The sequence below is a fragment of the Dendrobates tinctorius genome, unplaced genomic scaffold (genome assembly GCF_039654945.1).
Source record: "Dendrobates tinctorius isolate UK_male_01 unplaced genomic scaffold, ASM3965494v1 ptg000029l, whole genome shotgun sequence".
Taxonomy (NCBI): domain Eukaryota; kingdom Metazoa; phylum Chordata; class Amphibia; order Anura; family Dendrobatidae; genus Dendrobates; species Dendrobates tinctorius.
The window spans coordinates 31,068,030-31,085,273 of NW_027361697.1; the positions used below are offsets into that span (position 1 = coordinate 31,068,030).

At 42.7% G+C, this 17,244-nt stretch overlaps 1 protein-coding gene across 1 annotated transcript in view; it reads right to left on the reverse strand.

Annotated features, from left to right (window-relative positions):
* Positions 1-1,207: 1,207 nt before the first annotated feature.
* Positions 1,208-17,244, reverse strand: part of LOC141085891 (calcium-activated chloride channel regulator 3A-1-like) — a 79,671-nt gene continuing 63,634 nt past the window's right edge. The window contains exons 11-14 of the mRNA XM_073571509.1: positions 14,484-14,754; positions 12,173-12,337; positions 10,815-11,051; positions 1,208-2,198 (exon numbers count right to left, since the gene is read on the reverse strand). Coding sequence (XP_073427610.1) covers positions 1,615-2,198; positions 10,815-11,051; positions 12,173-12,337; positions 14,484-14,754 — 1,257 coding nt within the window. The 3' untranslated portion in view covers positions 1,208-1,614. The remainder of the gene's footprint in view (positions 2,199-10,814; positions 11,052-12,172; positions 12,338-14,483; positions 14,755-17,244) is intronic.

Consider the following 17,244-nt stretch of genomic DNA (forward strand, 5'->3'; position numbering starts at 1 on the left):
CCCCTTACATTCTTCATACTGAGTCCCCCTTCCTTCATATTCTCCATGCAGTTGGCCTTCCCTTCATGTTCTCATTACCGTGCTTCCCCAATGTTCTTCCCTCCTCATGTTCCCTATAGCATGCTCCCCCTCCTCATCTTCTCCATATTGTGCTTCCTCTCAAGTTTTCAATACTGTGACTGTGCTTTCCCCCATGTTCTCCATTCCATGATCTCCCCTCATTTTCTAAATGCCGTGCTTCCCAATTCATGTTCTCCATACTTTGCTTCCTCTCTCATGTTCTCCATACCATGCTTCCCCCCTCATGTTCTAAATACTGTGCTTCTCCTCTCTTGGTCTCCATACCATGCTCCCCCTCATGTTCTCCATACCGTGCTTCCCGTATGCTCTCCAAACTGTGCTTTCCCCCCCATGTTCTCCATACCATACTTCCCCCCTCATGTTCTCCATACTGTGCTTCCCCCCATGTTCTCCATACCATACTTCCCCCCTCATGTTCTCCATACTGTGCTTTCCCATCATGTTCTCCATACCATGCTTCCCCCATGTTCTCCATACAATGACTCCCCCCTCATGTTCTCCATACTGTGCTTCCCCCATGTTTTCCATACTGTGCTTCCACCCCATGTTCTCCATACCATGCTTCCCCCCTCAAGTTCTCCATACTGTGCTTCCCCCATGTTCTCCATACAATGACTCTCCCCTCATGTTCTCCATACTGTGCTTCCCCCATGTTTTCCATACTGTGCTTCCACCCCATGTTCTCCATACCATGCTTCCCCCCTCAAGTTCTCCATACTGTGCTTTCCCCCATATTCTCCATACCATGCTTTCCCCCTCATGTTCTTCATGCCATGTTTCTCCCATCATGTTCTCCATACCGTTCTTCCCCCTCATGTTTTCCATACTGTGACGGCAGCAGCTTGTGCACGTCGATGCATGTCAAGTCAGGGAGATGACTGGAGATCCACTGACCTTGGAATTGCGGAGTGCTCCCTCCCTCCTCCAGAAAGATGCCGGTTTTCTTAAAGGGTCTGAAGGGAGATTTAAAAAATATATATATTTTTAAATCTCGACCAGGGCGCCACCCCCTGCATCCCACCACATTAGGCATCAGACCTCTGGTGCCTAGTGGAAAATATGGGCCTGCTAAGATCCATTATTCATTGATATTATTTTCTGGAGAATGATTTAACTAAACTGCAGGTAAAAGTTCAGTATATTTACTAAAATTACAAATTTAATATTTTACATAAGATGTTACAGTGGTCACATCTAAGGCAAATATTAATAAATCTTGGTTCTTTTTGTATGCAATCTTCACTTTTATTTTAGTGATTACATGAATGAATATCAGTGAGTAAAACTCAATTCTTCCTCCATCTGAGATCGATTTTACCTTAAAAAAATTAAAAAAAATTCAAATATGTAAAAATTGGCCTTATCTATCGTAACTGTTCTTGTTGTGCAACCTTGTGATTGGTTACTATGGAAAAATGAAAGTTGTGACTGGTTACTGAGGGCAACTCAGTCAGGTTTGATGTATAAGGCCTACATGTGTAAACATGGCCTTAGAAAGATATCAGCCCAAATTAATTCTATAAATGGTGCCCTTTAGTTTTTTTTGCAGGTGACGAAGCAAACAGCTATACATACAAGAATACAAATTACAATGGCGGCAGAACATACGATCGCAGTTATTATTATCGCGCTTGGTTTTCCATTAGGCTCCTTGGAGGGCATATTAAATGCAGAAGTGATGAGCATTTTAGTAGTCGTCAGCTCTTGTCTAGTCGGCAGAGAGGTGGATGGAGAAGGCTGAGAGGTGGTTGGAGAAGGCTGAGAGGTGGTAGGAGATGGCCAAGAGGTGGTAGGAGATGTCCGAGAGGTGGTAGGAGATGTCCGAGAGGTGGTAGGAGATGTCCGAGAGGTGGTAGGAGATGGCGGAGGGACGTTATAGAAAACAGATTGTGCAATATTAGACCTGTCTGATTTCTGCCCCGCTTTGTCTATAGCAACTATTGCGTAGTACAGAGCAGTGCCATTTGGTATATTCATATTTTCAGATGCAAATATAAAGTTTTCCTTGAATCCAGCTGGCTGTGGAATGAGACTGGCAGTGTTCACCAGTGTGCTGGTTTCAAAGTTCTCTCTGATTCTCTTCGGGTCGCTGCTCATTCTCAGTTCATATTTAGAAGCTGGAAAAAAAATAGAATGATTACAGTACTGAGAGTTCAGTATGTCTGTTCTGAAATGTGAGTTATTCTAAACTTTGTACAGTTAGGAGACACCTTGGCTGTGCTTAATAGGCCTGGCTCAGTATAATTCTGTCAAAAGCCATTTATTTCTCTAATATGCATTCTATGCTGCTGAAGGCAAAGTAGCGTACCTGAAGGAACAACATGAAAACATGATGACAGCATAATAGTCCGCACATGTTGTGCGTGAGCCAAAATCAATCTCACAATCTGAGCACTGTGGTAATCTCTGAGCCAACATTTTGTGACATCACATATACTCTCTATATATATAATATACAGTAAGTCTGGGATGGAGGGATGGCTCTCTTTACAGAGACCAGCTTAGTATGGAGTGCCACCAAGTGGAGAGAGTAGATTTCTGACCCTTTAACGAGCCTTGCAACGTGAAAATATCCAAGCCAGAAACTCATCTCAGACAGCTTTTTTCATGGTGTTTCATTCAGACAGCCAAACTCACTTGACCATTACATGGAGTGTTTATGTCCTGACTCATTTGATCATCGATGACTTTCACATTTTATCACATGTATGCTTCCTTAGGTCAGGGGGTCACACTTGCGAGTGCAATGCGAGAAACTCGCGCGAGTCTCTCGCCTCAATACCCGGCACTGCATGTCTTTCTATGCAGCTGAACGCTGAACGCAGTGCCGGGTATTGATGCGAGTTTCTCGCATTGCACTCACAAGTGTGACACCGGCCTTAGGATGTGAATATGTGACGCCCCTGAGGCTCAATCGCCACAGAGGTACTGCACCTCCTCCTGAGGTGTGGTGCCCCACCATCCAGGTAAGTTGGAGGCTCCTGACCACGCTCCCACACCTGCATCCCACACAACACGGTAGTTCAGCAAAACCACATTGCGGCTCCCTGCTTGGAGTGTAGCAGAACACCTTTGGTGGCTCCCTGCTTGGAACACGAAACGTGCTGGGAGGCGGATGGAGTTAGAATACATAAAAGAGCGGGAAGGTTTAGGATTTCAGTCAGTCAGTCAGTCGGTCAGTCAGTCAGAGAGTCACTCAGAGAGGAGTGAGGAGAGAAGATCCCTGATAGAGGGATGGAGGAAGGAGGTGCTGCAGCAGATCTCAGTGACCTGGGCCTGCTGGCACGGGAAAGGAAAGAAGGATAAAGACATTGAACCGAAACCTGATCTTCCATAAGAAGGAAAGACTAGTACGGAACGTAGGAGTAAAAGGGAACAGAGGACGTGGGTTCCCTGCCTAGAAGTTCTAAGTGCAAGGCCAGGGCCCGGTCCCCGAGGTTGTATGGACACTAATGGTTCTGCAGCAGACACCGGTGGAGTAGTGGGCTGTAAATGCACTACTCCCAACTAAGACTTGGGGGCACAACAGAAACATTGATAGTGACCCGGGACTCAGGAGTAAGGAGTCCCCGAAGCAGGCTACAGCTGTCTGCCGTACAAGTAGAGTTCTTGGGAACATCTGTCAGGAGGCACTCCAGTGTAACTCAGTACAAGGAGTACTTCACACTTAAAGGCGCTATAGGAGGAGACGTTCAGAAAGGCATATGTTGGCGGAGTGTTGGAAGGGAGCATTGCATCTGGCCTGGAGGTTGATTGAGTCCCTGACCCGGAGGACACGGTACGGAGGCAGGCACCTGTGTGTACTACAGACTGTGAGTAAAGCTTTGGAACTACAAGCCCTAGTGTCCTCCATTCATTCTTGCGCCAACGCACCAAGCACCGCTACATCTGGGTACCAGCTTCTACACCACTTGTGCCACTCCTCTCTCCCTACATCTACACTGCCCTGGGTCTACAGCTCCACATGTGGGGAGCTTCACCATCTTGGCTGCAACACACCACCAGCCCCAGAGGATCTGCATGCAGCGTCGGCTCAACATCTCACTTGCCGAACACCACAGGTGGCGTCACAAACTATTCATTTACAATCCATCATTTCCAATCTCCGCTGTTTTTGCATTGGGCACCCAGGGCCACGGACTGGGTCACCGCTGCTGTGACACGCCGGCCCGGTACCGAGTACCCCACGGCCCTGGGAGGGCGACCCAAATACAATGAATAAGCAGCAGGGAAGTATCCACAATCTACACCCCAATTCCAAAACAGTTAGGGTGCTGTTTAAAATGTAAAAAACACAAGAAAGTAATCATTTGGAATTTTCTTATAGCCATATTATATTCACAACAGAACACAAATCAGAAAATGAAAGCTATATATTTTTGCACTTAATTTGGAAAAAAAAAAATTAATAATGTTTCAAAACTTATGGTAGGACCATATCTCATAAAAGTTAGGACAAGGCCATCCATCTTTTTACAACAATCTATAAAGGTCTGGGAATTGAGGAGACCAATTGTTGTCATTTTGGGAGAGTACCGTTGTCTCATTTTTATCTAATGTAGAATTCTAGCTACTTATCAGTTTTGGGATTTCTTTGCCAGATTTTTTGTCTCATAAGGCGCTAAATGTTTTCCATTGGTGTAAGGTCTGGACTGCCTGCAGCCAGTTCATCACCTGAAGTTTTCGTCTGTGAAGCCATGCTGTTGTGATGGATACTGTATGTGGTTTAGTATTGTCTTGATGAAATACTCAAAGTCTTCCCTAAAATAAACGTTGACTGGATGGGAACATATGTTGTTCTAAAACCTCTATATAATCTTTAGCATATTGTATTTCAAGATGTGTAAGCTGCTTATGCCATGGGCTCTAATGCAACCCTATAGCATCAGAGATAGAGGCGTTGGAACTGATATGAGCTGTTAACAAGCTGAAACGTCCCTCTCCTTTTCAGTCCACTGGACACATCATTCATGGCTTACATAAAGAATTTCACATTTTGATTCATCTGATCAAAGAACAGTTTTCCATATTGCCTCAGTCCATTTTAAATAAGCTTTGGTCCAGACAAGGTGACAGCATTTCTAGATGGGCAGCACGGTGGCTCAGTGGTTAGCACTGCAGCACTGGAGTCTTGGGTTCAAATCCTACCAAGGACAACATCTGAAAACAGTTTGTATATTCTTCCCGTGTTTCTGTGGGTTTTCTCCGGGTTCCTCCCACACTCCACAGACATACTGATAGGGAATTTAGATTGTGAGCCCCATCGGGGACAGTGATGATAATGTGTGCAAACTGTAAAGCGCTGCGGAATATGTTGGCGCTATATAAATAAAGAGATTATTATTTTTGTGTTGATATATGGCTTCATCTTTGTGTGATAGAGCGTAAACTTGAAATTGTGAATTATTTTCACAAACAATTATTTCTGGAAGGATTCCTGAGATCACAAGCGTCCAATATTCACCTTCGACCTTGTCCTCTGTGCACATGGGAATTCTTCAGAATCAATGAATCGTTTGATAATATTATGTTCTGTAGATGGTGCGATATTCAAAGTCTCTGAAATTTTATGTTGAGGAGCATTTTTCTGAAATGTTTCCACAATTTTTAGAAACAGTTGTTCACAAATTGGTGAACCTCTGACCAACTTTGCTTCTGAGAGACTCAGCCTCTCTAACATGCTCTTTTTTACATGCAGTCATGTGACTTAATTGAAAATTGACCCTACAGCCGTTGAGTTAATTTTATAAAATGAATAGAAAAATATCTAACCTTCTGATGAGTGATTTATGTTCTGTTGTGATTAAAATATGGTACCAAGGCAAACTTTAAGCAACTAAAGGCTCTCTCATATTAGCTAATAAAGCTAATAAATGTTAATGTTCATAAATTCACCATCAGCAGAACATTGAACAACAATGGTGTGCTTGGCAGAATTGCAAGGAAAGCCACTGCTCTCCAAAATGAACATTTTCTTTGAAAAGGTTACAAAACCATCTCCAAAGAGTTTGGACTCCACCAAACCACAGTCAGACAGGTTATGTACAAATGGAGGAAACTTAAGATCATTATTACTAACCCCAGGAGAGGTAGACCAACAAAGATCATACAAAAGAGCAAGGCGCATAAAACACTGCAAGGTCACATCTGCTACCCCTATACTTGGAGAGGTCGGAGGAGGATATCAAGAACAGTACTAATGAGCAGGAGCACAGTCAAGCAAATTGTAGGCAATGGCTTTTTCTCTGAATAAAGTGTCTAAACACACAACTTGTCAATCCTTATTATGACGGGGCAATGACAGCAGATGACCAGTTCAAGCGCCATTGGTATCTGGCTCCAGACACACGAGAATACCAGAATGGGTTTTCCTTGCTTTCCTGATCACATCTGATCTCTTGAATAAAGTATAACAAGCTGTTCTGAGCATGTCAGCACCTCCATCTACCATCTGAAATTATTCTGTACACATGGGCCAATATCCCTGAGGAACGATTTCAACATTTAGTGAACTCTATGTCACAATGGATTGTTGTGGTTCTGAAGGTCAAAGACGGTCCAACGCACTACTGGATGGGCGTCTGGAGTAAAATGTTCTTACCGTAGATATACTTAGGTAATTTCTTTTTCAATATTAGGTGTATGTGTACTATATACAACCCCAGGAGCAAAGATCACACTCCACTGACAATGGTACTACCGCCTAATTCTCTTAGTTGCTCATGTAGTTGCTTTAGCAGAATTACTATTTAAAGGGAATCTGTCACCCCTTTTTTGAGATATCATATAATGATATCATTCAAGTGTGTGTCACATAAGGATTCTCTTAGTACTTTTGCTTCCCCCTGACCCCGCACCTTTCATGCATAAATACCTTTTTTATATCGGTTCAGATGTATGTAAACTGCCGTGGTCCGGTCTGATGGGCGGGGCTTATTCACCTGCTCCCCCTCCCTGTCTTGCTCTATGCATTTCTTCTTGCATAGAGCAAGACAGGGAGGGGGAGCAGGTGAATAAGCCCTGCCCATCGGACAGGACCGCGGCAGTTTACATACATCTGAACCGATATAAAAAAAAGGTATTTATGCATGAAAGGTGCGGGGTCAGGGTGAAGCAAAAGTACTAAGAGCATCCTTATGTGACACACACTTGAATGATATCATTATATGATATCTCAAAAAAGGGGTGACAGATTCCCTTTAAGTTGTGGTGGCATAAAGTGAATGGCCACCTTGTAATAATAGGTGCTCCTACTATAGTGGTTGGTGCTCCTGCTATAGAGGTTTGTGCTCCTGCTATAGTGGTTGATGCTCCTCCTATAGTGGTTTGTGCTCCTCCCATAGTGGTTGGTGCTCCTGCTACAGTGGTTTGTGCTCCTGCTATAGTGGTTGGTGCTCCTGCTATAGTGGTTGGTGCTCCTCCTGTAGTGGTTGGTGCTCCTTCTACAGTGATTTGTGCTTCTCCTATAGTGGTTGGTGCTCCTATTGTGGTTAGTGCTCCTCCTGTAGTGGTTGGTGCTACTGCTACAGTGATTTGTGCTCCTCCTTTAGTTTTTGGTGCTCCTGCTATAGTGGTTACATAGTAACATAGTAAGGCCGAAAAAAGACATTTGTCCATCCAGTTCCGCCTATATTCTGTCAGAATAAATCCCCAGATCTATGTCCTTCTAATGAACCTAATAACGGTAAGATACAATATTGTTACACTCCAGGAAGACATCCAGGCCTCTCTTGAACCCCTCGACTGCGTTCGCCATCACCACCTCCTCAGGCAAGGAATTCCAGATTCTCACTGCCCTAACAGTAAAGAATCCTCTTCTATGTTGGTGGACTAACCATCTCTCCTCCAGATGCAGAGAATGCCCCCTTGTGACAGTCACCTTCCTTGATATAAACATATCCTCTGAGAGATATTTGTACTGTCCCCTTATATACTTATACATGGTTAATAGATCGCCCCTCAGTCGTCTTTTTTCTAGACTAGATAATCTTAATTTTGCTAATCTCTCTGGATATTGTAGTTGCCCCATCCCCTTTATTAATTTTGTCGCCCTCCTTTGCACTTGCTCCAGTTCCATTATATCCTTCCTGAGCACTGGTGCCCAAAACTGTACACAGTACTCCATGTGTGGTCTAACCAGGGATTTGTACAGAGGCAGTATAATGCTCTCATCATGTGTATCCAGACCTCTTTTAATGCACCCCATGATCCTGTTTGCCTTGGCAGCCGCTGCCTGGCACTGGCTGCTCCAGGTAAGTTTATCATTAACTAGGATCCCCAAAGTCCTTCTCCATGTCAGATTTACCCAGTGGTTTCCCATTCAGTGTGTAATGGTGATATTGATTCCTTCTTCTCATGTGTATAACCTTACATTTATCAAGGTTAAACCGCATCTGCCACCTTTCGGCCCAAGTTTCCAACTTATCCAGATCCATCTGTAGCAGAATACTATCTTCTCTTGTATTGACTGCTTTACATAGTTTTTTATCATCTGCAAATATCGATATTTTACTGTGTAAACCTTCTACCAGATCGTTAATAAATATGTTGAAGAGAATAGGTCCCTACACCGACCCCTGCGGTCCCCAGTGGTCACAGCGACCCAGTTAGAGAATATACCATTTATAACCACCCTCTGCTTTCTATCACTTAAGCTAGCTTCACATTTGCGGACGGAGGGCTGCGGACTTCTTCTGTGAAGCTCCGCCCCACCGCACCTCCTTCAGTTAGCTCCGCCTATTTCTGCATGCGGCTACATGCGGCCTGCGTACCCTATCTTTAACATTGGGTGCCCAGGCCGTGCCGCAGTATGTGGATGCCACTGCATGTGTCGTTGTGACGGTGCGGCAACCCGCATACAACGCATCATGTTGGAATTTTATGTGGGCGCCGCATCGTCAAAACGACGCATGCAGCAGCATCTGCATACTGCAGCACGGCCTGTGTACCCAATGTTAAAGATAGAGTACACAGGCCGCATGAAGCCACATGCAGAAATAGGCAGAGCTAACCGGAGAAGGCACGGCGGGGGCTTCACAGAGGAGTCCGCAGCCCTCCGTTCGCAAATGTGAAACTAGTCTAGCTAGTTACTTACCCATTTACACACATTTTCCCCCAGACCCAGCATTCTCATTTTGTGTACCAACCCCTTGTGTGGTATGGGATCAAACGCCTTTAAACTGACTCTAACTTATATTGACTCTAACTTCTTTTAAAATGTGGAGCTGAAAACTAGTACTTGTCTCTTATGCCCCAGCAAGTTACATGAAGGTGGGGATCATGGTCTTACACATTGCAACCATCCGTATGTGTTCAAGAAGGAACGTGGTCAGTATGTCCATCTTCTGAAATAAATATAGTGGGTGTAGGGGTTGCAGTATGAGCCCTGGAGCCTAGTGGAGGGTGCGAAAGGTCCCGTTAGTGTATATGAGAAGTCTACTGCTATTACAGACGTGTGATAGTTGGGAGCCCTATTGGATATTTTGCATCGGGACTGACTAGTTTCAATTTACACTACTGTAATTTGGTAGCACAGTTACTTTTCTGAGTGGGAGATGCTCTGCAGTACTCTCACTAGCTGCCTCTGAGGGTTCCTATTTATCAGGCTTCTTCTTTGGAATTTCTCCTTGCCTCTATCCTACTTATCTTCCTTAGATAGTTAAGGCCCCGTTACACACAGCGATATCGCTGGCGAGATCGCTGATTTTGTGACACATCAGCGATCTCTCCAGCGATATCGCTGTGTGTGACATCCAGCAGCGACTGACCCCCCGCCAGGTATCGCTGATTGTGCTGGATCGTCCTGGGCCGTTTTTTCATCGCTGGTCTCCCACTGGCCAGTGCGCATCACTGCGTGTGGCAGCGGGAGCCAGCGATGAGAGACGCTGCACGCTGGTATCCAACGTAAACATCGGGTTTCTAAGAGCCGCGCTGGTCCTGATCACTGGAGGGGCTGTCTAACATGTCCCAGCGATCCCATCCATGTAGGATCGTTGGTGGGATCACTGGGACATCGTTATGTGTAACGGGTGCTTTACAGAGAACCTTCAGCCACAAATGGACTCACTTTCTTTTAACTGCTCTCATATCCCCTTTCTTTTGGTCTCTACTATGAAAGAGCCATCTAGTGGTAAAATGTAGCATTACACCTGCTATACACTGGACACAACACAAGTAAAAACAAGAGAGAAAACAGTTTACGTAGGCAAACAATCACATTAACAAGAAGTAAAAAGTTGCATAAAAAGCAATTCTCAACTTCACTCTAATCAGGGAAAATAGTTTCATAAGTAATGCTGACTCTACTGGTTTTTCCATAAAGAATTGTCTATAGCCAACATACATTAACAAACTACTTTTAGTCAAAATTGATGGGGGCAGCACAAAATGAAGTGGGGAGTGAAAAATTCTACCATCTCAAGTAGAACCGTAATGTGCATCCAAAACCAAGAGCCACGAGGTTCTGTCAATCTTTCAAATGTGTGTAACTCTATACAGTGAGTGAATATATAGTACATACAGTATGTGAGTATATAGTATGCATGCTCTTGTTTAGTTAGTTTGTGTATATGTAAGAAATAAATATGTGTCTGGATCTGCCATACCACGGACATCTTTAACTACTTAGACAGTCCTTTTGGTGTCCCAATTTTGGAAACAAAATCGTGCTTCATGCAAAATGTGAACATAGCGATATTTATGTTTTATTCATAGTCTCATATCTGATATTTTACCTTGTCCTTGATCCAGATCATCCCCAGTTGCTGTCCAAGATAACACAGTCCTGAAGTGTACTAGTCTTGCCTCCAAGTCAGATATTTTCTCAGGTTTGTGAATATCTGGCTTTACCCCTGAAGGGACATTGGACACAACGAAAGAACCACCAGATGCTGTCCTGCTAAATGCTCCAAAACGAACCTGCAGGTCATCATCACTAATAGTGGGTCTGGGTGGATTTAAAATGACCTTGTCTGAAAGACAAATGACGATATCTCTGTTAATGAAAAGCTATAGATTCGATTTAATTACATATGTAATAAATAAGATATAGATAAAAATCAAACAAAAACACTCATCTGCAGAGATTTTAGACCGAAAAGAAGTTTGCAGAGCTAAGAATGTCAACGTTCGAACCAAAAAGGACTTATCAGAGATCTCACATTTCTCTGTATATGGATAATTGTAAAGTTATAGGCCCCCATAAATCAAAGCTTTTAGGCTGGAAAAGTGGCAATAACAGCATTGAAAAAGCTCCACAACTCGGGACTGTGCCAAAATTTATGTGACTTTTGGCATTTTAATGCAGGTTTTTCCCAGCTCTAGTAAAAGCAGAGTAAAGCAATGAGGATAATGGAATGATATAAGTCATAAAGTGACATGTGCAATTTAGGATCTAAACTACTGCTTACCCATAGGTGAGGGAGGGTTAGATGAGCCCACCACAACTGCCCAATGCACATTTCGCATACTGCTTTCTCAAGGCAAAAGTCCTTGAGCTCCCTGGATTCTGGCATTCTTTTCCATTTCATGCTGCTCCATGCCATTGGAGAAATTAAGAAGTTTGCTGCTTTTGAAGCACAATATGTGAAATCTCTGCCTGCAGTTGAATTAGGGGTGTCTTTAAAGTCTTATCTAGGGGAGTGTGCTTTTACCCTTTATCCTTTATGTTGCCAATCACAGATCTGCAGCAGAACTAGTACTGTAGCAGTCTCAAGTGCTGCCGTGCTGTGACTGGCAGCATCAAGGAAGGGTGAAAGAGTCACCAGATAAGACTGTGAAGAAACATCCAGTTTTATTGCAAATCAGAGATTTCACATGCTGCGCTTCAAAAGCAACAAATGTGAAAATCTCTGCAACGGAGTAACGCAGAGTGAAACAAAAAAGAACAGCACAATCAGGGGGCCTCAAGGATTTTTGCAAGATATTTAACTCAATTAGTTTTAGCAATTGAGCTCTCTGTGTCAGATTCAGAGACTTCTTTGCTCTCCACACTCTCAGTAGGAGTACAGTTGTGCTTTCACGAGTGATCAAGTGTAATCAGCAATAATACAATGCTCTCTTTTAAAATGTCCTATATAAACTTGATTATTACCATTGTTAACATAGCCAGGTATATAAAGAACACGACTGCTTGGTAACATTAGCCGACTTTTGTTATCTTCACCAATAACTCGCACTTTTAAGCTGTATCTTCCATTTTCAGTAAAGGAGGTGAAGTATCTAGAGTAGATTCCATCATTTGCTGCTAAGTCAACACCTTAAAAATCACAAAAATGTCAGGAGTCAAAGAATTTATACTTAGTTTCATGTATTTTTTTTATAAAAATAATTTTTGCATTTGCTTTTCATTCAAAGTTTTGTACTGTTCTTCTTCTATAGCATTTGTGCTGCATTGTCTTTTGCTGGCTGCAGAATTAGATAAATGAGAATCTGATAATAAGCTCATTCTTACAGGACAGTGTAACTCTAAGGCCACATGCACACATGGAATATTAAGGCCGGCTTCACATTTGCGGATGGCAGAGCTGTGGAGGGCTTCGGACTTCCTCTGTGAAGCTCCGCCCACTGCCACACCTCCTCCATTCAGCTCCGCCTACATCTGCAGGTGGCCTGTGTACCTATCTTTAACATTGGGTATGCAGGCCATGCGGATGCCTCCGCATGTATCGTTTTGACGATGCGGCAACCTGCGTCCAACGCAACATGTTGCAATTTGTTGCGGTCGCAGCACCGTCAAAACGACGCATGTGGAGGCATCCGCATACATCTGTATGGCCTGCATACCCAATATTAAAGATAGGTACACAGGCCGCCTGCAGATGTAGGCGAAGCTGTACGGTGGAGGTGTGGCAGTGGGCGGAGCTTCACGGAGGAAGTCCACAGCCCTCCGCAGCTCTACCATCCACAAATCTGAAACTAGCCTTAGTCAGATGTTCTTGCAGATGTTCCAAACAATATGAAGTTGACTTCATCAGAGAATATAACTTTACCCCAGCTTCCCAGCAGTCCGATCCCTGTACTTCCTGCAAAGTTATTTTTTCTGATGAAGCCTCCTTCAAATTGTTTGGGACCTCTGGAAGAATGACTGTCTAAAGAGGAAAAGATGAGCACCAGCATAAGTCCTGTGTCATGCCAGCAATAAAGCATTCTGAGATCATTCTTGTGTGGGGGCGATTGGTGTATGGAAAAGTGCTCTCTCACACTGTGCTTTAAATGCCACGCTCAGAGATTAACAGCGGAATCTGAGGGTTTGACAACAGCAGACGGAGCTCAGTGCTGTTAGAGGCGGATGGTGAGTATAGAATACAGCCAGCATTTGCCAGGGTATGATGCCGGTTCAGCTCCTTGGCCTTGTGTAAATTTCTTCATATATTTCCAAGTGCAATAACAAGGGATCGGCCCACCATAGTGCTTTAAGAAATGATTCTACAGAATTGTAACTCATCAAAGAATGCACGTAAACAACATTAATGCCACGTTTGCACGTTGAGTATTTGGTGAGTTTTTTACCTCAGTATTTGTAAGTCAAAACCAGGAGTGGGACAATCAGAGGAAACGTATAATAGGCACACGTCACCACGTCTGTATTTATCACCCATTCCTGGTTTTGTCTTACAAAAACTGATATAAAGTACTGACCAAATGCTGAATGTGTGAACGTGGCCTATTGGTGCACATTTTAAAAATATGATTGTTAAGATTGACGTCTTTGCTGTGTAGACTGTGACAGAGTCAGCAGGAGAGGCATTTTAATGACAGCCGAAGGCATAGGTAGTGTATGGTAATAACTCTTATACACCCATATCAAATTCTGCAAGCATCTCCTCTGCCACTAACTGGCCTACTGAAAAAGGAGGCTCCACTACATCATTTCATATAGCGCAGCCTGCGAAGACACTTGACATTTTCCTGGCAATGCGATTCTCTGGTTTTTATTTTTAGATTCTGTCTCTCACAGTTGAAGTGTACCTACGATAAAAATTACAGACCTCTCCATTCCTTGTAGGTTGGGAAACTCGCAAAATCGGCAGTGTACCAAATACATTTCCCCCACTGTATGTCTAATTTGATCAACATCAATTGTCCCTCAACTGTAGGTAATATACTGTATTTTAATGATAATATGTACATATCTTTAGTTTACTTCTCCCTGCTGATAATACATCATTTGCATATCGAGAGTTTATTTGGGAGTCCTCTACATTAATTGCTTCCAGCTGACACTTTCCATAAACCATATTACTAACATTTAAACAGACAATACAGCTTTATGTGGCTCCAACATAGGCATCTGAGTAATATAATTTATTACAATAAGGGACATTTATTCTGTGAAATTCTGTATGAGAGCAGTCACATAGAGTTCTGTGGGTTCAAGGATCATTTCCACGTGAATTTCTTACCTGCTCCATTGTCCAAAAGCTCTGTAGTCACTGAGATTCCACTCTCTGATTCAATCATTGCTGTTACTTTGGCTCCTGTCACTGGCAGCAGACCTTGGCTTACAGATGCATAGATTACCATAGGGTTTGGGTAATTATTAGTATTCCTGTTCATATGGCAGTTGGTGATTATCGGTGGCACATTTTCATCTGCTGCTTTTGAGGTTACAGTAATGCCTATGACTTGATTTGTTGTAAGGGGGTTACAAAGTCTGTAATCCCAGCCTCCTCTCTGGAAATAAACAGCCATCACACCAGTAAGATTAGTGGTGGGAAAGAAAATAAATACAGGCTAATTCTATTGTAAATGTTACCGTATATATAAAAATCAAGCGGGTTTACACCAATATTTTCTAATATCTTCAGATGAACATTGGGGGAGCCTGAAATCCGTGTTACTGATGGCCCATTTAATGTGTATGGAGAGTCACTAAACTTCATCTGCTGTTAGGGAAAGGAAAGATCAGATATATTGAATTTTAACTTGTCCAATCCAAAAGTGCATGATAGTTAGTGACTTAAAGAGAACCTGAGTTTTAGGTCAACTATACTAATCTGGACCCTGAGTTGTAGATTTCATTGCTGAGTATTTGCACTCACTTCACATTTGAGAATTATGTACAGCAATATATATTTAACAGGGGTTAGCTCAATTACAGTATTTCCTGTGGAACTTGTTTCAGCCTGTCTGAATAATTATACTGTAACATAACATTGAACCCTGATTTACTTGGAATTTAAGCATATATTCAGCTTTGAACATTATTTACTCACTTATCTTCCATTGGAAAAAATCTACATAAATAGTTGACTGTCAAAATCATAGCACTGTGCATCATGTACTTGTTAAAACCTATTATATTTCCAAAAGCTGCATTTATAGGTTAGCTAACTGCATAACTTCATACTATGAAACTTAATGGGGTTGGGTTTTTTTTATGAATACTGTAATATGGTTTAAACTAATGTTCACTGACATGGCAGGCTCTAAGTATTCTGACTCCATAACTACGTATATCCAACTGTGTAACTGTATAAAATGCACCCTCCCTAATATGGATTGGCCCGAGCAACCCCTGTAGTTTCCTAAGTAGTGTCAACCCTGGGAAGCTACTCCAGCTGTATCTAAACCCTGAGAAGCTGCAAAGGTGGTACCTAAACCCGTCAGTACTTGAACCTGCACCTGTGTCGGTCTTGGTTAGTATTCCGTTCTGTCGAAGCCTGTTCCAGTATTTGAATCCAGCCCTGTCTGTGACTCCGTTTCAGTATCCATTTTGTTAGAGCACCCAGAACGTGAGTAGTCTGAACAGAGTTTGACCCCTGCCTTTCTGTTACTCTGAGTCCTGACCCTTGGGGTGAGCAGCCACAGGATCGGGGACTGCCTAGGAGTGGTACCTGGCGGCAACAAGCAGCCTACTCTGACTCCACCATCAGGAGCTCCATTGAAAACCACTTACTCCAGTGAAAACTGCTTAGCCACCCACTTCCTAGGTAAGCCCAGCTCCATGGCACAGTGGGCCCAATAACCACATGACACAGAAACCTGTCCTAGGACGTTAATAAGGAAGTTGCTTGTGAGTATGTGCAGAAGGAGGCCCCACTGTTGTGACCTGGAGATAACTACTACCACGTACAGAGAAGCGAGGTCTCAGCAACCAAGTTTCCTACTGCAGTTTCTGGCTCTTTTGATGTACTACAGTGATTACCTTCCTAGACAAAACAAATTTTATTTGCTAAATAAGGGTAATTAGGAATTTATTCATAATGTCATATATTTTCTTATTTTTTGTTCTATTCCCGGAGAGCAGCTTTACTTGTAGACCAATATCTATATCCAGTCTACGGTCATTTCAATCTGCTACATCAATATTGTAAATACGGCCCTTATAGCGACATTGCCCATTACTATACAAGTTCTGGGAAACAGGTGATAAATCAGGATTACTGTGCATCTTCTATGGGTTGTAGCTGCTGGGTCATAAAAGTTCCAAATCACCTGTGTTATGTAAGAAAGAAGACTGCAGTTTCTGTAACACTAGGACTAAATGTTCAAAAATAAATAGTAAAAAAAAATAGTATCGGTACAAAAATCTTCATGAACTGCTCAATGTATGGTGTCTGACCAGCCCAAAAGCCTAAGCTGTATGCATTATTTATCAAATTGATCGTATCGGAAAGGATAACCTCTCATTTTTTTTATAACCTTAATAGTAATAAAACAATAAATCTTAACAATAAAACTTTTACAAATATAAAGCCCTGTGAATGAGCTAAAATCTGTTTTCTAGTGAAGGAAAATGGAAATTAAGTGGTTAAATTGACTTAAAATAGGGCAACATATTGTTATGCAGAAATGTAGGAAAACGTATAGTTTATTGATATATGATAAATAAGAGCCTCCTAAACAAGCCCTTGTATGTTCCTCCTAATGTTGTCTCATTGAACCTTGTCTTGTGGCACGTAACACCTCATCTGAACCTGTGTATAGAGATGAATGAGCCAAACTGTTGAAGCGTATTGAGCGCGAAACGGCTGTTGTCCATCTTCCAGCACATTGCTCCCGTGCCTATGCCAATGCCTTGTGTATGTGAAATAGTGATTTGATTCACATGAACGGTGAGTGCCAGCCTGCTTTTTCTCTTTCTCCAAACTAATGAAATGTTGCCCTTTCCCATATTTTTAATTTTCTCAAAAAGTAAATATTTTATGATTACAAGCTTTA